Source organism: Phalacrocorax aristotelis, chromosome 10 (assembly GCF_949628215.1).
Source record: "Phalacrocorax aristotelis chromosome 10, bGulAri2.1, whole genome shotgun sequence".
Classification (NCBI taxonomy): Eukaryota; Metazoa; Chordata; class Aves; order Suliformes; family Phalacrocoracidae; genus Phalacrocorax; species Phalacrocorax aristotelis.
Genome location: NC_134285.1, coordinates 23,624,304 through 23,651,191, shown reverse-complemented (window position 1 = coordinate 23,651,191; position 26,888 = coordinate 23,624,304). Strand labels below are relative to the sequence as shown.

Genomic DNA, 26,888 nt, shown 5'->3' with positions numbered 1-26,888 from the left:
CGCCCCGCGCGAGCCTGACACCATCACGTTACGACCAGTCCAGTCAGTGCCGCAGCCGCAGTCACTACTCGGTGGAGCGGCCGGTTACAGCCCCGCGTGCCCACGTGACGGGGGCCGCCCAATCGCCGGTGCCGCTCCCCCCCCCCCCCCCCCCCCCGCGGCGGGTGCCGTCCTGTCCCAGCAGGCCCTGCGCGGTGCGGCTGGTAGCTCTGTCGGTAAGATGGCGGCCGTGAGCCTGAGGCTCGGAGACCTGGTGTGGTGAGTGACGGCGCGGGCCGGGCGGCAGCGGGGCGGGGTGGCGCGGCGCGGCGGGCGCCGGTGGACGGCAGGGTAGACGATTCTTGAGGAACGAGGCCGAGGCTCCGCCCGTGGCAGTAGACGCGCGGGTGGGGCGGCGGCAGTGGGGCTGTGTCCGGCCCGGGGGAGCGCGACGCGGCGGGAGCCGGGCCGGGCCGAGCGTTGTCACCCTGTATCCGCAGGGGCCTCCGAGGTACGGCTACGGGGAGGGAGGGGCTTGGCAGGGCAGGCGGCGGCGGTGCCGCGGCTCGGTCGGCGGGTTTCGCCGCCGCCGTCCCTCGGGCCGCGGGGCTGGGCCGGAGCGGGCGAGGGGGGGCAGGCCTGGCCCTTAGTCGGGCCGGCACCGGAGGCTACTGGGAGGCGGCGCATAGAAGAACCTGTGTAAGAGGGAGGGGGGCGAGGGGAGCGGGGCAGAGGGGCGATCGCTGAGGGGCTTGGTTGGAAATACGGTCTCCTTCCAAGGCGGGTGAGAAGGCACATAAATAAGTTAGTAGGCGATTAGGAAGAGCAACGGTACCTTTTCTTGGTAGTGTTTTAATGAAGCAACACGGCAATCCGGGAAAACAACACTTTTTTTGCAGGTTAGGGTGTCCCTGTTGAAGCTCACAGAAGCCATTTCCCCTTGTCACACCGGTTTTACCCTCAAATAGTCAGAGCGCTGTGATTTTGCATTTCCTGATCAGGAGAACTGAGGGGATTCCATCGAGCCCTGTAAGCGCTGATTTTTAAATCCATAGGCTCTACTGTACTTGATAGGCTAGGGTGTCCTGCTAGGGCTTGCAAGAAATAGCTAATCCCCAACACGCAAGTGCATGCATTTATATTTATATCCCAGATAAAAAGAAGTGCGTGCTCCAGGCTGTGACAACTGCAGTTTCTCATCTGAAAAATTGACAGTGCTGTGAAGTTGTCTAATTTATATAGCAAAGTAAGTAAAGATTGGTTCCTTTTAGCAAATGATTTTTTCAAATGAGGTTTTGGGGAGTGCACTGCTCTCAGTGTTGGAATGCAGATTATCCTGCTTTAGTTTTGTACATGACAACCTAGACGAGTACTATCCCTCGAGCCATCACAGAAGAACTGTAACAATAAGATGGCAACATATTAAAAGCTTTGTTGAATGTCTTGTTCAGTACAATGGAGGTGTCAAATATGAGACATGGTCATGGTTACAGCTTGTGGCAGCGTTCCTTCCTGACCATGGCTACTGAATTGCCTGCGTAGAATTGCCATTTCAGGAGGGGCCCCAGTGCTGCTTGCTGAGGATTTTTGGTTCAGGAGCTGGTTCAGGAGCTCCACAGGTTCTTTGCCAGTCTCATGCAAGACAATGACTGATAAGGTTTTGTGAGAGTACTGTGGCCTAAATGATAAGGCTAAGATAATGATAATGCCACTGTGGTGAGGGCTAAGTCTAATGTCTCTCCTCCTCCTCTGTGAAGAAATAGTTTTGTGTAGTTTTTGTAATGGAAACATTTACAAGTGTAGGAAATAAACTTTTCTGCCTTTCTTATGGCTCTTTTATATCTTTAGCACTTATATCTTTAGCATGTCTTACTGTGGTGGTGAGTGCCTGAAGAAAGTGATAATGGAACACCTGCTCAGGGGGTCCTGCCATTAATGCTTTCCTGTGAGAACTTCCAAGAATCTCAGCTCTCCAAGCTGGAAATTGGTTGCTGCTCTGCTCACTAGACCGTTCTGTCCAGATGGACATAAGTTACCAATCTGAACTTCCAGGTTCAATTGCCTGCATCAATACTTTTTTTCAGTTCCTTGTGAGGGAATGTCCAGTCTCACAGAGTAATAAGCACTATAGCACTGTATCTTCCAGGCAGTAACTATGCTGCTGTTCTGATCACTTAAATTCTGATAGTCCAGCGAGTTCATGCGTAGTGTTTAGAAGCTTAGTTTAGGTGCAGATGTCTAACAATATAATGCTTTTGTGTCAGCTGGGCACCTTGCCTTTCATGGTAGGTTTTGCCTGTAAGTTGTAACTCTCTTAATATGAAAACTGTAATGTAATGCAAAAAGATAGACATGGGATGGTTGTTTTTTCTCTGGTTTTAGTGCCTAATATTTTTTTTTTCCTCCAGGGGGAAGCTGGGCCGGTATCCTCCATGGCCAGGAAAGGTGAGGTTCGGTTTGTTTTTATTTTTATTATTGCTTTCTTGTTTTTTGTTTGTTTTTGCTTTTTCCTTTTGCCTGAAAATATTTCAGTTAACGATTAATTTTTTTTTAAATGTATACTCCACAAATCTGAACTGTGAACCAGTTTAGGGCTTTACTTGGTCTAGAAGTTCAGCCGGTCACTAACAGCTGTTAGTTCAGGTGGAATGAAAAGCAACAGCAGTTCATCCAGCTCTGGAACTAATTGTGTTTCTCAGAATTAGTTATTTAATCCCTATGACTTTTTTGCAAGACAGGTTTCTTTCCTCCCATAGCAAATTGGTTAAATGCACTGTGTTAAATAATAAAGAATCTGGTTTCTCAAGATACTGGTTTAGAGCTATGTTTTTTGAGTAATAAATTGTGGGGGTAGGGATTAGTTAAACTTTCTTTTCTGGTTTCAATAGTTTTTTTTCTGATGAAAGGCCACAAATATTTTTAAAATTTGAATTATATGCACCATTTTTTATTATTTCTACTTCTCTGGAAGAACTTTTTTTTCGTGTAGATCTGAGGACTAAGCATGCTGCAATAACAGCGTGCGGCAGGGAAAAGTGTTGTCAGCGTGAGTGACAACCATGAACATTTGGTTTCGTATTGGACCAAGTTAAGTCCAGGCTCCCATGTAGTCTTTCAGGTGTCACCTGTGTAACTGAATGACAGCTTTTCTCTCTACTAATATTTTAAACTTTATAAACCATCTATTCTGGGAGTAAAGGCAAAGCTTTAAATGTAAATTTTAAAAGTTACCTAGGTGGAGCAAACTTTTATTAATGCCATTGGCTTCCTAAATTTTAAAAAAGATTGCTAGCTTATCTACTGGGGATAGGGAGAAGAAAACCTTGCTAAGGATATAGTGTTGTGTCTGTGGAGTTTGGGTACTTTTTCACTCTGCCGCTGCAGCGTACCCATATCCAAGGGAATGCATATTTATTTGAAAGACTTACAGCAGATTCAAGTTCTCTTCCAAATTAGATTAAAAATAAAAATAAATCTACAATAGCTGTAGGTGACATGACAGTAGAATCACAGAGTATAAATTTTCATTATGTGCTTTTTAACTTTCACTTCTAATCACCTTCAGATTGTTAATCCACCTAAAGATCTGAAGAAACCTCGTGGAAAAAAGTGCTTCTTTGTGAAGTTTTTTGGAACAGAAGATCAGTATGTACCTGCTTGTATTCATCCGGTGAAAATACTGTGCCATATAATATGGATCTTTCATGGAAGAAATATTTACTAACACAGTGCAGTGTAGCTTTGCAGAAGATTGTCTTTTGATCTATATGCAAAAAAAAAAATCAGCTATTATTTCATGCTGTAGCACTCACATGGGTGTATGAAGACTGTAAAGACTTAGTAGCTTGCTGTTTTTAGGGGAGTAGGTGTGACATGGCTGGGTTAGATTTTAGCGTGTAACCGTGTATGAGAAAGGTACAGCTAAGAGTATTCATTTGTTTTTCTGCCAGAAAAATAAAACAGCTGTATGCTTGCCATTTCTAAAAGAATATACTGTCATACCTAATGACTGAAAAATTCTTGCTGTGCTTTGGGAAGACTTGGCAGTGTAGGAAAGCCAACTGTTGTAGACTATCCTTTTGCAAGGCAGAATTTATTGATTCCAAACATGCATACAAAATCATAGTTGTCTTAGACTTAGATACTTACAAAGAGGAAAAAAAACCAAAAACCTGAGAACATGGGTATTTAACGAAACTGAAAATTTTGCTAATTTTTCAGTTTTTCCCTTTATTTCCTGCTATTTTGTGTTAAGTCATGCAGTGAGGGAGGACGTTATAAATATCTGCAGAAGAGTAGAAAGCCTTTTACTTTTTGGAAAAAATGTAACAAGAACTGAGACCGTTTAATGGATGTTTCTTACAGAAATGATTTTCAACTGCTAAATTACTTTTGCTCAATACTTAAAAATAATTTGCCATTTAGCAACTGAGATCTAAACTTGATGGAGTAGAAGTGAATGCTGTATATTAATAGGAATGTTTGTTGGATCTCCAGTAATGTAAGGCAGGTGAAGGCTGATATGGGAACAGAGTGGTTTTTGTGGTGGTGGTATTGTTAAACATGGTTATTTGTGCTAATCAAGTTCTAAAAGTTGAGATTTGACTGTTTCTATCCTGATTGTTTGTTCTCATTTCTTGTATTTCACGTTATTGAATCAAATACAGATTTGTATTGCAAGAGATATTTTGTATTCAGTCAAGTTTGGGAAAAGTGGTCCTATGTCTGGGGTACTGTAGCTGAGATTAGCAGCATGATTGCAAATGAAGAGTTCAGAGCTGCAAGATAATTGGGATTTATTACACCATTCTAGAGCTCTGGCTAGGGAAAATCCAGTTGTCTGGCACAGTAAAGTAGTGTGGTTGTTGTTGTGTGTCTCTCTCACTCCCCCGTATCCAGCTTGTAAAATGTAATAATTTCCTGCTAGAAAATGATGGTTTAGAAATTTGCTTGCTTTGACTGGCATGTCCTACCTGAAAACCAAATAGAAATAAATATCATCCTTTTTGTTCTTCTTTTAAAATAATATTGATAGACAGAAGAGAGAGAAGCTTCTGTGTCTGTTCTGTTCTAATTTGGAACTTTAAAAAGGGTGTGCTGCTTGACAAAAATCCTTACCTTTGCGTGTAATCAATGAACAAAATCAGGAAGGATTTAAATTATTTCACTTAAAATGTAAGCAATAAGAGAAAATCCTTTTACATATTTTGTGCAAGTAAACTAGTGTGTTTTGCAAACACTTTTTTTCTAGGTGTGTGTAAACAGTAAGTGGAAATACGTAACTGACAAAATGTCACTACTCTTCATGATGAACAGCATGATGAATAGGAGGATGCAAAGCTCCATCACTGACTGCAGTCCGTGTGATGAATACACTGACTCATACTGATTTTCTAGTGCACGTTGCTTCTGTTTACTAGTACTTCGCTCTTTCTGCCACCTTGAAGTTTGTAAGGTGACATTACTATACCACTGATCCATTTTTACAGCACTTCTATTATTGCCTTACTCTGTCAAGGTTTAACAGGTGAGGATCTGGATATAAGCTATTTGCCTACTGTCCAGTGTGTGTGAGGTGAAGGTGATGCTCATTGCTGGGTAGAATCCCTCTCTCAAACCTCTGAGGGTGATTGCCAGCCAGTCTGTCGATGGGTAGGCAATCTCAGATTTGATAGCTCTTATCTTCTTCTGAGGAAACCCAGGTGACCGCTGTGGCCAGAAATGCCACTGTTTCAGCCTAATTAAAAATTGTTTCCTCCTGACTTGCGTGGCTCCAGTTTGCCATACCAAAGATTAAGGAGAAAGCTGCTTAGAGGTAAGAACTGGTGTGCATGTATCTGAGCGGAGTGGATGGGTGAACAAAAACATACCAATGAGTTTGTTTTGATGTAGTGAATAGATAGGTTTTGGTTATTTGTGAAATCCTGAATAGCTTAGGATACAGCACAGAAAAAAATGCCGGTGTTTTTTCCCTCTGAATTGAATACTAATGTTTACTGGCCCAGTGTTGTGCTGCAGTGACTAAGGAAATATATTAACTGGAAGGCTGTAAGTAGTTTTGGCCAAAGACATAAAAGTGAGAGCATGAGTGCATTCAGAGTGTACTCTAAGACCTGTTTTTTGATAAAGTTTCTTCTGAGTTCTGTGCTCCTTACGTTTATTGTGTTGGTGGAGTTAGTTGCTTCTGTCACTTTCAAAGTAAATGATTTTCTGGAAGATAAGGATTCCCTGCCCGTGACTCTCTTGGTGTGCTTCATCCAGTTCAAAATATTCTTACATTTCATGGCCTGCTTGGGAATTCATTGTAACATTGTCAAAACTAAAAAAAGCATTGCTTTGAAGGTATCGTTCTACTATGTTTCATAGAAGTACTAGGGAGAGTCCTGCAGTCATCAGAAATGTGTGTACAAACACATTGACCTCTCATCTCACCCTGTTCCCTCCTTAGATATTCTGGCATAGCCAAATAGTCTTGCAAGTCTTATTAGGCCTTATTAGACCTTATATCAAGGTCTTATTAGGAAGCTGGAGCAGTCCATTCTTACTCATAGCACCTTTCTGAAGCATCAGTACAAAACTAAATCTTCTCACTAAATGTGGTTGGGTCAAGGGGGACTTCCTGACTTGATATATTAAGGAAAAATTGAAGGAAGCTTGCAATCCAAGGTAAGTATAATAATCTGCAGCCTGTTTCCATCAGGCACAGTGATTTTAGCACAGCACTTGTTGCCTTCCCCATCCTCCATATCCTGTTGGGATGGAAACACCTACCGTCTTCTTCTGCCACTGTTCTCCCTGGTTTCCAAGGAGAGAGAAGTTTCTGGAGGTAGTCTTTCTAAAATGTTCTTTCAGGTCATGACATCAGAAAACTCTTGCTTAAAGTTTGCCAGGTGTTGGATGTGGTACTCTGGCAATCTGAGGAGCCACAGGGTGTAGGCTAAGCTGGCAGAGGGTTAGTTTATGTTGCTGGTGTTTCTCAGTTAGGTAAATTATCCCAGTGGATAGAGTGGCTAGAAAGTTGGGGTTTTTAAGGTCGTCTTGCCTGTGCTAAACTTCTATCACAGATCTGAAGCAGGTATCTCTGGATGCATCTCTTCTGTGCCACTATTTTCCATGCAGCTCCGTGTCACATTTGTACTGACCTCTGCTTTACAAGCATTCTGATTGTTGTTCATTAATATAACATGGATTTTACATGAGTAGTGGTTTTATAAGAATGATACTTTGGAGGGGATGTGAAAGGGCATGGAGAAATGAGCAGAGGAACCCATTAATAATATGTGTCTTTTTTACATCTTTCACTTTCCATTTAGCCCATTCTTTACAGATACCAGATGACTCTGTGCAGCAGTATGAATACAATTTCTTCCTAAATATGGCACCTTCAGTAGTGTAATGTCACTAATGCTTTCCTAGGGCACTAATTCTTTGCTGAGTCAGGAGAGAAATAGTAGTTCCTTTTATATGCTGCATCCTAGAGACCTCTTATCTAAATATTGGCCTTCATTGGCTTTGAGGTTATTGCTTAACAGAGGGAGATCTTGTGTATAAATATGAATAAATTTGTTTGGTGGAAAGGTCTTTCATTTTCTAGTGTTTGAAACATTGCACACAAATGCTTTATGGACATCTGGTGTCAGAAGGCATGCTCATCTCTTATAGAATGTTGTTCAGGTAGATGACACACAAAGGATAAACTGGAAAAGACTGATTTTTAAAATTTTGGTTTTCTTTTTTTTTTTTTTTAAATTTATTTTTAACCCTGAGACAGCATTTAATACTTTTTTTCACTTACTAGTTTGTCTCTGAGATCTCTAGCTCTTTGTTCTGGGGGATCACAAGTGCCAAGATGTACTTTTGAAGCCAGGAGTCAGAAAGCTTTGCGCTTCAGACTTTCTCCATACCAAAGAAAAGTAATGAGAAAGGAAGCTATTGGACACGTGCAGTGAGGAAGGATAGAATGTGCAGAAACGTAAGAGAATGCCTTAATAGGAAAAAAGTTATTTTTATGTAGCAATTCAAATTTGGCAACAATGTTTAACATGCTTTGTTATAATGTACTCTGAAATTTTGTTTCCTTTATATACATATTGGAAGGGCTTCTCAGGAGCTGATGTTGTCTAGTACCTAGGAATGCTTTTTCACTGAGTGCCACACAGAAGAGCTTTACAGTATAAGAGAATTTTAAGATATGTTTCACTATAAAGTGCGGGCAGCTAGGAGGGATTCTCTGAACAGCTGCTGGAGGACAGGGTCTAGTCTGAAAGTAATTATTTGACTTGTTATATTACCTTAGCTCAGTTGTTATGAAGAAGATGTAAACTAAGCAAAAGGATTCAGCTTTGCATGTAAAAGAGGTACTGGTTCTACTTCCAGTCTAGGGTGGAATCATGGTGTAGGCTATACTGGCAGCGTGGAGAGAATGCTAGCATTTTTTGCAGTTAGTTCTAGCAGGAGGCCTCATCTCTCCAAATGCGACCCAAAAAGTTTCAGTCTGCCTTAAGCAAGTTGATTCCTGACTACAAACAATGGCAAATGCCAGTGAAGAGAAAGATCTCCATGAAGTTTTAAAGAGTTTACTCGGCTTTACTACTTTGTGAAGAGAGGACAAGCAAGATCCAGCAAAGCATTTTACTTCGTCTTCATCTTCGTCTTTTTGTTATTATTGTGGGTCTTGTTTTTTGCACTTATGTTCAGTTTAGCTGTATGACATGATGCTTACAGTGTCTGAAAAGGCAGCTATTAAACCACTTCACCTGCTTGCAGGAACTAGACTGCACTGGAGAATATTTAAAACCTATAATCGTGGCTAGTTACTGTTTGTAACATAAAGATGCTTTGGGACCAGGGGAGATCAGTTTGACTGGTTTTTACTGTGTAAGTACACTTAGAGTAAGTTACAGTTAGTTTACTGGGCTGCTGTATGCTAAGAAGCACTGTTGGCCATTCTAGCTCAGGAAAAGCTTTTCTAAAACTTATATAGGTCTGTTTTCAGTAGGATCAAAATAGCTTTGTAACAGTGTGAGTGATAAGCCTGGGCTTGAATCTGGGGAGAGGAAGGTAGTCTAATCTCTGCGGGAGCCATAAAGAATGTTGAAAGCAAAGGCATTCCCCTAAGCCGCAGTGAAGGAGTGGTAGAAGAGCTTGTCAGCCTGAAGTGGAGTTGTCACCCAGTACTTGACCACTTAACCATTTGGTAGATGTCAGGTAGTCCTATTTAGCAGCAGTGGAAACAGGGAAGTCATTTGAGTTTCCTCATAGGACTGCAGTCAGGTTAATACTCTGCTACTCTACTAGTTTATCTTAAAATATCAACGCTGAAGAAAACAGTTCTTTTTCCTCACAAGCAAAATGTTGTTCTCATGCAGAATATCAAGGTACATCAGAAATACGTTCAGCAATGAGCTGTGGTGTTTGCAGTCACTTTATTTATGATCAACTCTATTGTGAGATACATAATTTTGGTTTTTTCCTCCAGTTTTTGCAGGCACTTGTATGTGCACAGTATGCTTGAACAAGAGATTGATGGCTTAGAATTGTTATGTGGCCTCAACTTTCAACTACCTCTGGAGCAGATTCCTGTTATTGGCTGCCTTATGGAGGCATGTGACTGTGGGTGTTCCGTCTGGTGATACAAAAGCAGTCACTAGACCGCTTTTGTTCTAAACAAGTACCTATGATCACATCCAAAAGCTGTCTTGCTGATAGAGAATATGGATAAAGGTTACAGTGGAGTGCTGCTAGCATGAGAGGATATAAAAATTAGGAGAGAAACCAAGTAAAAATGCCAGAAGAAAGTTATCAGTGAAAGTTCTCAGTGAATGCAGAAATTGCAGCCCTTCACGTTGTAGAAAGGAAGTGAGTTTGGGCTGCTATCATCAGTTGCTCTGGAGAAAAAAAGGCATATCTGTGTGTTTCTAAAAGTGGGATGGTTGAGAAAGTTGCTGTTTAGAGAATATAACTAACTTTTCTGTTTGTTTCTAGTGCTTGGATCAAAGTGGAGCAGCTGAAGCCGTATCACGCTCACAAAGAGGAAATGATAAAGATTAACAAGGGTAAGCGCTTCCAACAAGCCGTGGATGCGGTAGAGGAGTTTCTTAGAAAAACCAAAGGCAAGGACCAGGTGAGTTGGGTTCTTTTTTACTGTGTGCATCAAAACTTTTTTACTGTGTGCGTGAATGATGGTCAGGTGTGTTTTATGTGAAAGGAGCTTGTTGCCTCTGGCAAGTTGAGGAGGGATTCGTTTTCATTCCTTTGGTCGTGTTGTCTTTCTTCTCTCCCTATCCTCTCTTCTTCCCCATTCAGTCTTGCTTGGTGGGAAAAAATGTTGTTAAACCGATGGAGAAACTGAAGAGGCTAATTGATCTGCTTATGATAATTTGATAAAACAGTCAAGTCTTGGGCTAGAATTTGATGTCTCCTTATCTTGTCATTACTATACTGGAAGCCCGTATATGCACATGCATTCCCAGCAAGTCTTCAAGTCGCCTGTTCTGTTACTCATTTACCTGAACTGATAAGTTTTTGCAGGAGAACTAACCAGGAACTTCACTCACCAACTTCAAAGGGCTAACAAATATCTAGTTCTCAAGTTTCTGTGCTGTTGTTTTGCTTGATAGTAATCAGCACAGGGCCCTTCATGTCCTTGGTTTTGCATGAAAATCATTCCAGCTCTTCTCTTCTTTCCTTACAATCTTCTGTTCTGTAATCTCTCAGGCTTCTTCCCATAACTCCAATGAAGAGAAGAATCGGCGTAATTCCAGTGAAGAAAGAGGCAAGCAGTCTGCTGGTGAAGAGAAACGCAAAGCCAGTTTGTCTGAAGGGAAGTTGAAGAAGGGCACAGAGGAAGGAAAAAAGAGGGTCTCTTCTGTATCATCAGAGAGAGGATCAAAATCACCTTTGAAAAGAACCCAGGATCAGAGCCCCCGAAAGCGGGGGCGTCCACCCAAGGATGAGAAGGTTTGTGTTGTGCATGTCCGCCAGTGCCCTGTGGACTTTGCAGATGGACTCTAGGCTTGACTGGCACCTTGACTAACAGGCCAACAGGAAGAGTCGGTTCAGTATCAGGGTTTTTTAAGCTGTTCCGTGTTACTACTTCTAGACCATTTGGCTGCCTGATACCTTTGGCAAGCGTATTGTTGATTCTTCCTGTAATTTTTACCAGTTAGTGATTTTGAGTGGCTCTATTCGTATCTTTGAGAGGGCTTTGAGAGCTGTATTGCGAGATTCCACCTTTCATCTTGCCATCCGTCAAGCTCATTTTGTGTGGGAAGGATTAGTCAAGAGATGTGGGTCTTCATCTGATTCCTGACTTCTCTCATCTCATCTACTTTGTATGATTAATTGATCAGTAGTCAGTTGACTTCACCCTCGGTTTTTACAGAGGGTGGGATATTCTTAAGGGGTAGGGCTTAAAGAAGAAACTCTTGTAAACTGGGGAATCTACCAGAAGAATTAATTGTATTCATTTCAGCTTCTGTGCTATGGGATATGTTGCCATCCTCCATTATAAAGGCCTGACCTTGGAGCATTTATTTTGTTCCCATACTCCACTGTTATTTCTGGATGTTGTGGCACTAATGGTAGCCACCAATACTTTGTCTACCCTCATCTAGATTTCCAGCCTTTTTATTTATTGTGGAACTCGTTGTTCTGGTCCAGATCTTCCTTTTCCAAATGGATAGTTATTTCAGTGGATTATTACAATGCACATGCTCCATTGGAAACTACACCTGAAGACCATTGGGAGACTTCAGCTGATACACCATGCAGCAGCCTGCTTGCTCACCTGTGCTTCAGAGGGATCACGTTATGCTCTGCTTAATAATCTTTGCTTTCAGTGCACTTCAGGATGCAAGTCAAGATGGTAGTCTTTGATCTCCAAAACTGTGAATGGATTTGCCTTCACTGGTTGAACAGCAAACTCTTTCTTGATGTAGTAAAATGAAGCTGATCATCTCAGATATGAAGGAAATACTGGCTTTTTTTTTTCTTTCCTCCCCCAGAGCTAGCTTCTGTTAAATCAGGCTGTACAACAGAGCCCGTCAGTTTCTCCATTTGGGGGGAGTTGAAGGAGAGGAGGAGTGGATGCACATTTGTGAATTCTTGCTAATAATTGCAGAACTTGTGACTTTACTGATGCAGGAAAACACCAGCAACAGACTTTCACTTTCCAAAGTGTCTTGCTATGAGCATATTGTATCTTCACGTATTTCTGTTACAATAAGCCATGGGACTTTTTTTTACTTCACCACTTGCAAAATGCTTTTGTGTCTTTGAGCTAGATTAATTTCAAAATTGATCAAAACTAATGGCTGAGAGAATTCTGATCATGCTGACATTTTGCATGCTTAGATTTTACTGTGTTAGCTACCTCAGGGCATCAGAGCGCTTTGAGTGAGTTAACTGTGGTAGTAGAAATTATTTTACTGATAAATTGCAAGTGGAGTGGTTTTAAACAGCTTCTCACAAAGAGGTGGCCAGCTATGTGATAAATGTCTGGCCACAGACCACGAGAATAAGTAGCCTAGTGGAGGAAAGTAGCCTTATAGCTTCTGACTATTCTGACTATAGCTTTTCATGAGAATTAAAGAAATTGCCATGAAAATACAACAGTACTGCCTTAATACTATTTTTCAGCCTGTGAAATAATTCTAAAATTCTGTTGTTGTCTTGCCTGGTTGTCATAACTTCCCTGAATTTTTAGCCCTAGGTTATAACACATTTATGTTGCTATCCTGAATTACTGCATGGTTGGGATTTGGGGGTTTTTGCCCTGTCAGAGTCCAAATTCTGGCCTTCCAAGTAATAAGGATGCACAAAATTCAAGGATCCAGTTGTTGCTGAGGTGTGCTCTATCTAGAAATGCTCTGTAGGCATACATGATCATTCAGATACTCTCATTTTTAAGCTTATGTGAATATTTTCAAAGGACCAACATGACTTTATAGGTATCCGAGCAGGCTTTCCATGCTTTACCAGTTGAAACAGCAGCATGGTCTCTAAGGAGAGAATTTTAGTGTGCAAGGCTCTCCCTAGACTAAAATGCACTTTAAGGTTGGAGACTGATGTCTAAATTGTCCCTGCTAACATATGAGGCAGTTGCATCAATCTGGGTTACCTCCAGGAGTCTTGCTCTTACCAGTTTTGCAAATAGTGCTCTTCTTTTGTAGTTCTGTGTGGACACTTAAGGTATATTGTGCGTTTTCAGGAAGTAGTTTTGGAGGGGAGATAATGTGATTCCATTTCTGAACCCTCATTTCAGGAAGATAACATACTAAGCAGAAGTCCTGCACATTCTCTTCATGTAGCACAAAGACCTATATGTCAATAGCATATGTCCATAACGTATAGTATAAAGACCTATTTTAACCTATGTATCTTGGGGAAATAAGAAAGATCTGCTCAACAGTAAAAAAACCCGATGTGTGAAGTATTATCATGACATTACAAATCAGGGCCTGTTGAGTGAATGGGGCAGTCCATGTATCGGTTTCTGTCTCATGGATTCTGCAAACTTGAGCAGATGTGGCTGTCGGCCTCAGGCTTTGAAGGTACTCCTGTTAACAGGTAGGCTACTTTTTTTGACAGTGGAGGATTTGAAGAGTTCAGACATCTGACTGTGGTGATATTCTTCACCCATTTGTGTAGCTTTTTGGATCCACCAGAGGAAAATGCTGGATCAAGTGTGTTCATTTTGCTTCTCTGCTCTTTGCATGATTACACAAGTGCAATGGTTCCACCTACGTACGAAGAATGGACTCTCCAGAAGCTGCAACTGGTTGAATTCTTTCATTGGCAGTTCATGTGTTCACCTTGCCTGTGTTGATAATGGACTGTGTGTTTAAATATGAAGTCTTCATGGAAAGGCATGTGAAATGGAAGGCATTTGAAGTGATTTTCAGAGCTCTGTATCTGTGCTCATATGATAAATGTGCTGTGGCCAGTCACTGAGCCAGGTTGTAAACTCTCTCTGATCCTCCTTCTGTCTCCTCAGGACCTCACAATTCCAGAGTCAAGTACAGTGAAGAGAGTGATGACTGGAACAGTGGCTGGATTTAAATGGCCGCCAAGCGTCAGTGAGGTGAGAAACTTTACAACATATGTGATCTAGGAATTGAGTTTGTGGAAGCAAATCTGGAACCTTTTGTCTGGGCTGTAAAATAGCGAGATCATCTCTTCCTCCTGTAGGAACGAAATAAGACACTCTGGTTATATTGTTCTGTAGTGTAACAAAGCTAGACAATATCCTGGGCAATTAAGAAATATGCTGGGAAGTGAGATTTCAGTCTTTGTTGAACCATTTGCAAATTGACGCTTAACTTGCTGCACTCATTTTTGCAATTCTTGTTTCAAAAGTATTTCTGGGACTGGCTTCCCCAAACTGGAGGAGATGATGTGGGTTAGTCTCTCCCTGCCTGCATATAGTTGTGTGGGGTGGTTTAATTTAATTCATATGCAGGTTTTGGAAACCTTTCATTTTTGTGCATTAAATAAGTGATCACTAAAGCAGAGTAAGAGCAGTGTGACTCTGGGCTAGTGTGTATGATGCTCATCAGGGATGTGAGATACCTGGGCCTACAGTCCTTGTTGCTGTTAACATGGGTTTGCCTAGCACGTGACAGTAGTAGGTGTAATCTCCAGCCACTTCCCAGAATGCTGTTTCAAGGAGTTCCTTGGAAGCTGGAAAATCAGTGTTTTCATTCCCTTGGGGGGAAGAAGAAGCAGGATGCAAGATCTCTTCCTCCCACGTTAATCTTGCTCATAATCTTCCTTGGGTTTTCTACAGATGTCCAAAATGAGGAAATTGACTCAAATGGCTTTGGTTTTGAGAGTGAGACATAATGTAAATGGCTTAATTGAAACAGGCTGCTTGATATAGCTGATACATTTTCTATTTTCCACCTTAAGATGTTGTTCTTATGCAGCTTGGGAGAACAAGGGAATTGTGCTGTGGTTGCTCAGGAGCTCTCTGGGAATGTTTCTGAGCCTGTACTTTCTCTCTTTGTAGCCTGTGAAGGACAGTGATCCACACTTTCATCACTTCCTGCTGAGCCAGACAGAGAAGGTGAGGATTTGGCAGACAGGATCATTCTACTGGTCTGTCTATCTTGGCATCTTGACCTTTGCAGGGACTGAGTAAAAGGAGTATACGTAAAGAGCTCTGAAATGTTGTTCTTTGGGGGCTAGTGGCAATTAGATTCTCACGTACAATCTTGTAGTTCAGTTACTTCCTAACCTTAAGGTTTAGAATGATTTAGCATTGAGTATAGTGAATAGTTTAAGTGATTAAAGGTTATCGAGCACCACGATTTGACAAATCTGTTGTAGTAAATTCTGTACATTGAACACTGAGGTGTAGGCAAAGCTGTGCTTCTGTTTAAAAACCCTGTTTGATTGTCTCTGGTTGTCCTACCAGTTCCTTTATCTGGATGAACTTGTCAATTAACCGAATATGGCAGGAGAATTTCCAGGACTAGAAAAGCTTCATGTAAAATATAGCCAATTTACCTCCTGAGAGTCAGAAGCCTTGCAGGATTTTATCTTCAGCAGTGAACATCAGGAAGAAAAGGAAAGATCAAATTAAATGAAAAAGGATTTCTATCCAGCTGAGGGTCTGGGCAGAGCCAGAAGGATTAAGAGCAGCTAGCGGTTTTAATCTAGACAAGCTCACAATAAGCAGCATGGGAAGGAGCAGCCTTTGCCATAATGTTTGTTGAAAGCCACGTGCTTTCTCATATTAACAAGAAGATTTTGCTTCCACAGCTGTATTCACATACTGAGCATAGATATGAGGTGAGGTGCTCTACGGCAGGCTTAAGAGATCTCTGTTTTCTTTGGGCCAAATGTGAGAGTAGGAATGCCCTGGATCCTTGCCTCTAGAGGAGCCTGTCACGTGAACTACAGAAAGGAGTTTGCAGTATCTATATCAGAAGACAGGCTGAATGGCTGCAGCAGAGTGGGAAAGGAGAGCTTAGTACGTTGCAATAGGTTTTTTGTTTTATTTTCTCCCATTGGGGGAAGCTTGAGAGTTTTCCTGCTTTGCAGATGGTAGTGGCTGGATGAGCTGCCTGTTTGTGTAACAAGGGTATGGTCTGTTTGCTCAGCAGAGCATATCCACACTGTCCTTCCCCTGAATGCTTTGTCTTCTCCATACAGCCTGCTGTCTGCTATCAAGCCATCACAAAGAAGCTGAAGGTTTGTGAGGAGGTAAGGCAAATTTTGGTTTTGATGGTTTTTCCTTATCATCATGAGGGCTCGCAGTTCCTCCAGAGCTGTGCACTCTATTTTATTTTTCTCCCCTCTCCTCCGACCCCTCCCCCCAGGAAACAGGATCCACCTCCATCCAGGCAGCAGACAGCACAGCAGTCAATGGCAGTATCACGCCTACAGACAAAAAGTAAGATCTCCAACGCACTTCAGCCATTTCCCTTCCTTTTTCTCCTTCCCAGCTCATACGTGCAGTCATTGTCCAGCTTGTCACTGAGAATAAATAAACCTAACGTTTCCCTCTAACTACAGATCTCCTCTGTCCTTGTGTGAAACTCTGATTTGGGGGGCAGGGGGGCAGCTAAAAACAAACAGGGGTTGTACAGTATAAAAAATTCAGAATAAGGTCTGGATACATTTGCAACTCAGGGCTTTTCTGCTGTTGCCCTTTTCCTGTAGGGCATACTGCAGAACATTAAGCAGCAGTATTTCTGAATGCTATATGAGGCAGAAAGATAAAGGGGTATCTTTCTCCGGTAGTGCCTGGCAGTTGACTGGGGTTGTTTAATCACTCTCCTGAGCATGTACAAGACAAGAGGAAGAGGGAGGCGTGTTCTCCCAGCAAAAGAGCTTTGCTGTGTAGCATGTGAGCCTTCTGGTTTCTTGTAACATCCCCCTTCTCCTTTCTAGAGTGAGAGAAGCCTAACTTGGGCTTCCTGTTTCACTCTGTAACTTCCGCTCTGTTCAAATTGAGTTCAGGCCACAGCTTGCTGTTTGCCGTTGGGGTCGTTCTCATGGGATGTCAGTTCTCAACTGTACTCCAGGGGAACGAAAATAATAATGAAGCTGTTCAGGTAAAACAGTCTCTCAGGAAAGTGTGGCTCAGAAGTGGATTAGGGAGAGAAAGAATATCTCCTCTGTTTTAGAGGCTTGAAAATAGGTGGACCTTTTTTGGGCTGTTTAAGGAGCCTGTAGTGACTTGCTCTGACCTGTGTAAATTAGTTTGCTCTGATAAAAGGCAGCATGTCTAGCTGGGAGAGTGCAGGTGGCTTGCAAAAGCCACAGTGCATCTGTAGTGTGGCGAAGTCTGAAGAATTAATTGGGGAATTGCCAGAGAGATTGTGTTGTGAAGTTACATCAGACGTGTAACTGAACACTTCAGAACCTCTACTAGAATTGTGGTTTTGGTATGTAACTGGCTGCATGATGTATAAAAGGATCCTTGCAGCAATGACTGCAAAGGAATTCCTGTTGCAGGTAACTGCAGGGGTGGGACTTGGTAGCACATTGTCTTTTTCTTGAAGAGGGGAGCAAAACCTTTGCCAGCTTTGGTGGGTGGGGGGAGGAAGGCATGGGGGAAGGTAGCTGGTGTATGGGACTATTGTGTTGTCGCTCATGGTGACCTGTACTGGCCTATTACTTCCTTTCTTTCTGCGTCTGTCCAAAATCGCACTTGTAGAGCAGGGACTAGATCTTTGGTCTGTGTGTGATGCTTAGCCCAGTAGTCCTTGCTGGGCTTTATTAAAATAGAGATTGCAATGTATCATTTAATAGTGTAAGCAAGTCATTGTACATGTGACTTAGTTTAAAAATCAGCAGATTAGAGATTAGCAGGTGCTTCTCTAATTACATGTTCCCTTTATCTTCAGTAAGGCAGTGCCTGGCAACAGAAATCACAAGAGCAGTAATTTTTGTAAAACGAAACAAACCAACCAACCCAACCCACCCCACCCCCCAAACAAACAAACAAACCAACCCCACCCAAACTTCTAATATTTAGGTAGTTTTCTGAAGCAGACAAAAGACTTCCTTCAGGACATTGTTAGGGATGCTTGGTAAGCAAAATAAATACCAGCTTGCTTTTAAAGCTCAGTATCTGCCCATTCTAGCTGTGGCCACAGTGGAACATATTTGATTTTGCTGTGGTTTTGGGATTTTTTTTTGCTGGTGATGCTCTATGGTTTGCTCTTCATCATTTCCATGACGATGAGAGGCAGACATCAGTTGCTTTCTGTTGCACTAATGTTTATCTCTTCCCCTCAGGATAGGATTTCTGGGTCTTGGCCTGATGGGAAGTGGCATTGTCTCCAACTTACTGAAGATGGGTCACACCGTCACTGTCTGGAACCGGACTGCTGAGAAGGTAGGCATGTCCTTAAGGTACAGATGATACTTAACCTTTTCTAAACATGTAGTTTCTAACCCCCTAGCTCAGGGAGGCCTGGAGTCACCAGTCAGTGGTGCCTGGGAGAGGATGCCAAAGAAACACAAGTGTATGCTTGCCACCTTGTTCTGTTATTCCTAGGTGCTTGTTGATGGCCACTTTTGAGTAGATGAAGCTGTAGTCTGTCCTAGTATGGTCACTCTTATGTGAAAAGTCCCGCTCTGTTGCTATTTTGTATGAGATGAGAGAGTTGCCAGAAAAATTACAACCTTCTATATGTGTTGAGGAATGCAGTGTCAAGGTGGATGTAAATAGCCAAGTCGTCATGTCATGGAGCTGGACAAAAAGAGCAAGTGCTGGGGAGCTGGTCCTAGGAGAGGTGTAGTAAGATGCACTGCTTGACCACAGCTTCATCACAGCTTCATCTACACAGCAATTGGCACTGTTCATGTTGCGGTAATAAAGGTTCTGTTGAAAACCTGCTGTGTCATAAGACCAGGATGTGAAGGGTTTCATAGGTATATTCAAAGTGAAAATGAAGCTTACATTGCATTTATATGCTAGCCACTGGTATTCTTTGTAGTGCAGGAGGAAAAGTATGTAACTGGGGGAGATGTGGTATTCAGATGATATTGTGGAATATCAAAGGCGAGAAGGGCACCATGGTTACTTTGTTAAAAAGGATTAAAATACTTTTTTTTAATCTGCAAAGAATGGGTGGTATGAGGGGATAGGGTAAGAAGGAGCTAAGATTTTTGAAGCAGTAGCCCACTAAAACACATTAGTCTCAACTGCTTACTGTCCAGTAACACCTTTTGCTGTGACTGTTTACCAGTTTTTGCCCCTCATCTCTCCTCCAAAAACCACAACATTCAGTCTCTTATTTCACCTAAGCGTTCTCTTTTCCTGTGTCTTTGTTTTGAAGTTCTTCACTTGAGGTTTCAGAAAAAGCTGCAAAAGAGTGTGTGTACGCATGTGTGTGTTCAAACCAACAGAAGACAGCCCAGTTGCTCTGTAATTAATATGCCTGACTCCTTTTGAGTTGGGTCTAGCAGTAGCTTGTTTCAGCAAAATGCTAGAGAACCCATTTGTTCTTGACTTAATTTTTCTTATGCTTGGATTTGTGACTTTTGCAGTGTGATTTGTTCATCCAGGAGGGGGCACGGCTGGGAAGAACCCCCGCTGAAGTTGTCTCCACCTGTGACATCACCTTTGCCTGTGTATCAGATCCAAAAGCAGCAAAGGATGTAAGGATTAGCTCTTATTTTTCCTCCACCAGCTAGACTACGAGATACAGTCACTGAATGCCAGTTCTGATTCCTAGTAACCATGGAAGCCTGGGTCATTGTAGATGCTGGACAGTGCAGCCATGTAAAAATAAATGTCCCAACAAAAACTGTACTTCTAAAAATAATCCCTGGGGGATAGGTTTTGATATCCCTCTAGGAATCTTCCACTGCAGTGCCAGGCTTTCTTGAACTGCTGTCCTGCAGGATTGGAGTTTCTTTGCAGACACCCTATTGCTTTACCGCTCTTCTGTTCCCCACAGCTGGTACTTGGTCCGAGTGGAGTGTTGCAGGGTATTCGCCCAGGGAAGTGTTACGTGGATATGTCCACCGTGGATGCAGATACAGTCACAGAGTTGGCCCAGGTAATCACGTTGAACTGAACTTCTAAACTCTGTGATTCAGCAGCAGTACTGCAGTTCTTGTTGCTGTGGTAAGCAGTTGATAATAAAGATGCTTCTGAAGATTTTTGGGCTTCTTTTAGGAGACACTAAGGTCCCATGCAAATAAGACAAAATAAATTGTCAAATCTTGACCAGCAAACAAAGTTGGATGAGATGTTCCCTGGTGATAACAGCAAAGCCTGCAGATTTGGTAGGGCTGTTAGCTGGTGCCAATGCAAACAGCCAACGAAATTTTGATCCATTAAGAAGCATTTATAGCCAGATTGGTGTTCTGTAGCAAACTGGAGAAGAAAGCACTGTCTGGATTAATAACTGTCCTTAAATTGATGAAATGCATAATCTGTGTATTTAAAATATTCTGGTTGGGGAAAAATAATGCCTTCATGTTTCATTCTATAGAAATATTATAGAGAGGATTTCTGTAGAAGTGTTCTGACGTGTTATCTTTGATTTCCTCTTTGGCATCTTCATTGTTATCCTCTGCCCTGAGGGCAGTGTGTGGTGTTGCATGAGGAAGGGGAGCTAGTTCTGGTGAAGATCTAAGCAGACATATTGGTGATGCAGTAGTGTGTAATGTGAATCTGGAGAATGAAGAGTCATACATCTTAGTAAACCTCTGGCTGAAGACATCTGTCAGAGGCCTTTTCTCTATGCGATGAAGGGGGGAAAATACTACAAGTCAATTTTCTGGGATTCCTACACCACATGTGCAGCATCAGCACTGGTTCCTTAGCCACTACAGGGTGCCATGACAAAAGCACATCAGTTGTTTAAAACTTGCACAGCAGTGGTGTGTGCAGGAAACTCTTGCTAGAATGTGTGGGCAACTTTTGGTCTTGAGTACCCTTTGCAGGATGCAGTGCATCACATGTTAGTGCTTTCCTCTCATGTTTATATGTCTGAGAGATCTGTTCTGCTTTAAAATTCTGTCCTCAGGCACAAGAATTCCCTAAACAATGTTCCTGCTGTGCTGCCTACTCAGCATTGGTGCATGCTGTTCATGCACATCTAACCAGAGTTGTTCTTTTTCCAGGTGATAGTGTCCCGGGGTGGTCGCTTTTTGGAAGCACCGGTCTCAGGAAATCAGCAGCTATCTAATGATGGGATGCTTGTGATCCTGGCAGCTGGTGACAGAGGTTTATATGAGGACTGCAGTAGCTGTTTCCAGGCAATGGGAAAGACCTCTTTTTTCCTAGGTAATTGAAACGCAAAGGGCCTGACAGCAGTTTCTTAGTTCATGCAAGGACTGGGAATTCCAGCAAGGAGTCTGAGACACATATGTGTCATCTGTTTCTTGTCTCCTTGGGCAGTAGGGGAACTCTTATGGAACTTGACCAGTTTCAGAGCCTCCAGCCTAAGTTTTCTTTTTTGAATACTGCCTTATTTTGGAGGATCTGTGATGCTTTTTATTTTAAATCATACTTTGTTATGATTTCTCTCTTCCTTTGAGTGCTTGGAAAACGGGTAAGTTTTCTGAAGCCTTTCAGAGGAGAGAAGAGCTGCCAAGTGCTTGATATGAAGAGAGTCTAGTAGTGCTAATACTGTGTGGGATGGGGGAGCAAGGCTGCTGTATCTCTTCTGGAGGAATGCCCAATGGTATGTCTCGCTCCCAGGTGAAGTAGGCAATGCTGCCAAGATGATGCTGATTGTGAACATGGTCCAAGGCAGCTTCATGGCAACGATAGCAGAAGGACTGACTTTGGCTCAAGTGACTGGCCAGTCCCAACAGACCCTTCTGGATATCCTCAATCAGGGACAACTTGCCAGCATCTTCCTGGACCAGAAGTGCCAAAGTAAAGTTCTCTTATATTGTTTTATTATAGGATGTTTGTCACAACCTGGCAGCATTTCAGATAATGGTAGAAGGGAGAAGATAACCATCCCATCTTCATCACCTTGGGAACCTGGGTATTTTAAGCATTCTGGAAATGAAGAGCTGAGTTCCATTCCTTCCCCTTCATAGCCAGGGCTTCTGAGAATCCACCCCAAGCTCTGCATTGTCTACAGCCTGCTTAGGACTTCAGTTCACAGTGAGGATTTCATTGGGGCAGGGTAATAAGTGAAATGGAGGGCAAGCTGCTTAGAAATTTGAGCTCACTTTGTCAGTGGGCAGTAGTGACACTGTCTGCTGTGGCCAGATGAAGATAGACAGCAGAGAAACAGAAGATCTAAAAGCAGTGTTCCTGGTGATCAGCATGGGAAAGGGAAGTTTGGTGTTGAATTGCAGGCCCTTGCAGCGTGGGCTTGATTTTCTTATGTCTTGCTTATTTTTTGCACGCATTCCTCTTTACAGATATCTTGCAAGGAAACTTTAAACCTGATTTCTACCTGAAATACATACAGAAGGATCTTAGATTAGCTATTGCACTGGGCGATTCTGTCAACCACCCAACTCCCATGGCAGCTGCTGCCAATGAGGTGAGAGCTGTTCAGTGTTCAGATACGTGTTACTCAGCATTTCTTCAGTAGAGCCATTTGTCAACAAGAGACAAAAATCTGAGAATTATGTCATCTCTAAGGCAAGAGAACAGCGATTGAAATGTATTTTGACTAGGATGGAATTGGGTTTGTTTTGTAGAAGCCCTTAGAATGTCACATCAGTAAACACAGATGGCCTCTACAAAACCTGGTGTGTTCTGATCTGCGCTGCTCTAATTACTTGACATACTATGCAGTTCTCTGGTTTGCAATGGTCAGCGAAGTAATTTTTCTGCTAGGGAAAGGCTTCGCACAAGAGCAGGCACTGATCCTTTTCTAATTTCTCTTCTCTAGGTCTATAAACGAGCAAAAGCATTGGACCAATCAGACAACGACATGTCTGCAGTGTACAGGGCCTACATCCACTAGGCTGCACCGTTCTTACTGTCAATACTATGATTATTGATTAATATTATGATACTGGGTTTTAACTCTGGACCAGTCCATCTCTGTCTCTCCATTTCCTTTTATACACAGACTTTGAGACCTGCCACGGAGGCAGCTGCTGCGGTGAGCCTTCCCCTGGTAGCAGAAGGGCGGGAGGAGGGGGCTCGGATTGTTGCAGTCTAATTAGAAAAATCCATGCCATGCACTGACAGTCGTGGAACAGAACAGTGGCGGCTTGTTCAGAAGCTCTGAGGCAACTCTGCCAGAAATCTGCTGCTTGGCTGCTTTTATTTTCCTCTTTGTATGCTTGTCCAAGATGCTGTTTCTAACGATCCCTTTTCTCCTTTGCTGTGAAATAACGCGTGTGTTGGAGTCTCTGCATCAAGGGGACAGGTGACATACATCCCATCTACCTGTGAATATCACTAAAGTCCATGGTCTCGAGTAAGGTGAGGAGCATTCCTGTTAATCAGCCACTGTTAGAGAACAAAGCACCTCCCATGGAGGAGAATGGCAGTTCCAGAAGGTAATGGGGTTGCATGCAACGCTGTCTTGACTCTGTTTCTTTTTAAACCTCCACCTCCCCAGCACCTTGATGGAGGAATTCCTTGTACTGTTAAGAAGAACAGATTGCATCCATGTCTTCCCCTGTACAGACAACTATAGCTTAGGGAACACAAACCTTACTGAAAAGGAGAGAATGCCAGTGTAAGTGAGCCTCCTAAAAGGCTAATCACAGATGCCCATCCCACAAACAGCATTGAAGATAAAGTTTGCATAGAAAACTGCAGGAAAAACGTATAGCTTAAAACTGGGCCAGAGATATTTTATTTGGGGAAGGAACGAACCTCGTGGTTGCTCCTGGCCTTAGCTTGTGTTGCTTTACTTCTTGCCTTTTTTTTTAACCATTGTAGTCAGTAATTGCAAAGGTGTCTTGGATTGTAGCAGTGTCACAAGCAGAGTGATGAACCTGAAAGGGGTGAGAAGAGTGACCGTAGAGCCAAGAGACTGAGAATCCTTAGCTCTTTTCTCTGGCCTGTGCATGGTCACTATATCTCTTAGCCTGTTTGCCCATCTTTAGAGTGGGTGATGATTACCTACCTCACAGGGATATTTTTGTGTACTGATTAGTGATCTTTATACATGTCAGATTTTCCATACATGTTCTTTGTGTTACTACTCTGGGTACAACACTAGCACAGCATGAGACTTTTCCCTGTACCTGTGATTCTGCTTGTGGCCAGATACCAACTTTTAGAAAGACTAGTAAATAAAATGGGAGGCTAAGACCACTTCTGCGCTGTAGTCTAGAAACATGGGACTTGTACTGCAGATGCCAAGGCTAGAGAGTAGAGATGCTCTCAGTGTTGATAGCAGAGCAACCCAGAGTCCAAAGTATGCCTGTCTCTCTAAAAATGCAGAGTGTGTTTGTTTGTGGGCTTTTTTAAAAATTGTTCTCAGTATTAGCCTTTTAGGAGGGTTCTTGCATTTTAGATTTGATAGTTAGCAAAATGCCAGTAAGAAACTTTATTGGCCAAAATCACTTCTCAGTGGCACAATCTCCTCCCTTGGGTTGGGATTCTGAAAGGAAAGAAGGCAAATTCAAATTAGACCATGTTCCTTTAAATCCGTGAGGTCTGTCCCTCCCACCGACTTATTTTTCTAGGAGCTTAATAGCTATGTAGGAAAATTTTCCTCTGGGTTAGGACTTCTACCAATCCTGCTTTGTGCAGCACGTGCATATGGTTCAGGGGCACCTTATTAAGAAACAGAGTGTATCAGATACTCATTATGCATCATGACATCTAACGCCTAATGCTGTAAATGTTACTTTGAATATTTCACCTCCTGTGATCACTATAATTTGTGGGCTAATATTGTGTTATGCATTATGTCCTGTGGTGAACATCTAGTAATAGATCTGTTAGACATCACTTTGCCTGTTTGTCAGTGCTATGTCAGCAGTACTAGTTATACATACATGTTTCTTTGGCAGTGCAACTGTCACCCTGCATGTAGATATTCATATTAAAGGCACATGTAACTACCCAGGATATCCAGCCATTAGCCTGCTTTTGACATACTTGCGCTTCCCCCATCCAGAAGAACTCAGCTGTTAGCATCAGGAGTCCTTGGTTAAACATGCTGCAGTTAATAAATCACTTACATGAATTGTGTATTGAGGGCATCTGGGGGAGATTGTTGTTTTTTGGGGGCAGGAGATAAGACCACAGGTTTAATAGTGTAAGAAACCACCTGGGAGGAAGAGGGAGGTACTGTCTCAGTTCCAGCTGAGAGTGGAACTGTGCTGAGGCAGTGCGGCAGTATCCCAGACCTGTCCCTGCGGAGGTCTCTTGGTGACTGGGTCTGAGAAAAGGTAATGGAGGATCTCCCTCGTTTTTACTTTGTGGTGCCTCTGGACAGAGTGAGAATACAAAAGGAGCTCTCAAGTCCTGTGACGTGTATTTCATAGTGAATTCAAAGAGCCGTATTTGTGAGAGGGAGAACCACTCCCTAGGTGACTCACTGCTGCAGGTTTTGTTTTCCAGAAATACTGTAGTTCTCAAAATGCAGATCATTATTTATGTGGGAGTGGCAGGTGCGGACTAGTTAAACACTGTAATTTATCCCGGGAAAGTCTGACTGCAGCTTTATGGTGAGGTAGGTGGATTTAGAGTGGCTGGAGGATGCGGTGCTGCCCAGCCAGCTGTACAATCACAGGTATGCCGAGGAGGAGCAGAAGGAGACCGAGAGCTCTGAAGTGGATGTCAAGTGAGGAGGAGGGATGGAAATGGTGAAAACCAGACTCTTTCAGATGCCGTTTGAGATTGACTCTGTCAGTCTCACTCGGATTCTTGTATTTATGTCTGTAGCCTCTGAACATGGATCTTAATCTGTTCCTAGGCGTGAGATTTTGGGGGAGGGAAGGGGGGGAAGCTGTGGATTGAGAGATGCTCTAATAAAACTGGCTAGTCAATGTTGTCTTAATATTGTTGACAATTCTGTAAAGTTCATTTTTATGAGGATTTCTGTTTTAGCGATTTGCTTTTTTTGACTCCCTCCTTTTTAAAGACAAAATGTGACACTTGTGAAAAGCTTGTAAGAAAAGCAGTTTCTTTTTTCCTCGATGATAGATCCTATAGTTAATTAAGGTTGTGAATTTTTATTTTTTTGCCTTGTTTTTAATTAACGTTTGTCATTCAGAATAGGATGTGTGAAAATGTGTAAATGGCAAAACAAAAATTTTTTTGTGCAATTAACAAAGCTACTGGCAAAAAGAATAAAAACCTTTCTTGGTAACACAATGTTCTTGCAGCAGTTTCTAAAGCCTATCAAACCTGTATTGTGGCATTAAAGAAATATGTGCATTCCTCAAAACAAAAAAAAAAATCAGTGTTGCTGGGAAAACAGCAGCATGCTCGAGAGCATTCTGGTTGTTGCAGAAGCCTGATCTTGTCAGGCATTATAGAGGTTGAATTCAGAGAAATTCCAGCCTCCACACGCAGAGGGGCTGTATGCTTCTGGACTGATCTGAGGACGAAGGCTTAGTTTTAAAGCAGAGAATGATGAGAGATGGAGGTCTGGGAAGCTTCTGGTGTTGATGACTTCTAGTGTTGGGGGCCTGGTGGCCCAGTTGGTCTGTCTGGAGCTTCCTTCTAGCATTGGCGTTTTTTTGAGCACTCACTCAGCAGCAAGTGGTGTTTTCCAAGACAAGCTCTCTTCACTGAAGTGTTTGCAACCTCCAGAGCATTGCTTTTTGATGATCCGGGCAGTGTTTGTGGTTGAATAACAGTAGGTGTTCATGTACTGAGGCATAATGGTCTAGTACTGTTTAATGGTGTCCTTCAGTTAAAGTGAATTACAGGTGCTAAAGTGAGGAAGATTCAGTTTTAGCACTATGATTAAAAGCAGTGCAGAATGTGGTGGAGCAAGGCCGCTGAGTCGGTGGCGTGCTCGCAGCAGAAACTGGCAGTATCAGAA

The 26,888-nt window shown here is 42.5% G+C and overlaps 1 protein-coding gene across 9 annotated transcripts; it reads left to right on the top strand.

The window, feature by feature from the left end:
* Nucleotides 1-151: 151 nt before the first annotated feature.
* On the top strand, nucleotides 152-26,212 carry GLYR1 (glyoxylate reductase 1 homolog). 9 transcript variants are annotated; one of them, XM_075105836.1, is made up of 18 exons: nucleotides 186-258; nucleotides 879-1,008; nucleotides 1,133-1,225; nucleotides 2,388-2,424; nucleotides 3,545-3,624; nucleotides 9,964-10,102; nucleotides 10,696-10,938; nucleotides 13,976-14,062; nucleotides 14,990-15,046; nucleotides 16,138-16,188; nucleotides 16,305-16,378; nucleotides 18,232-18,331; nucleotides 19,489-19,599; nucleotides 19,902-20,003; nucleotides 21,076-21,238; nucleotides 21,656-21,835; nucleotides 22,336-22,460; nucleotides 22,815-26,212. In XM_075105836.1, the coding sequence occupies exons 6-18, from the start codon at nucleotides 10,016-10,018 to the stop codon at nucleotides 22,887-22,889; spliced, it is 1,455 nt and encodes a 484-aa protein (XP_074961937.1). In that variant the 5' UTR covers nucleotides 186-258; nucleotides 879-1,008; nucleotides 1,133-1,225; nucleotides 2,388-2,424; nucleotides 3,545-3,624; nucleotides 9,964-10,015; the 3' UTR covers nucleotides 22,890-26,212. The 9 variants fall into 9 exon arrangements, with proteins under 9 accessions (XP_074961933.1, XP_074961935.1, XP_074961934.1 ...); XM_075105835.1 differs by lacking the exon at nucleotides 1,133-1,225; XM_075105837.1 differs by lacking the exon at nucleotides 879-1,008 and having other exon boundaries at nucleotides 197-258.
* The last annotated feature ends 676 nt before the right edge of the window (nucleotides 26,213-26,888 follow it).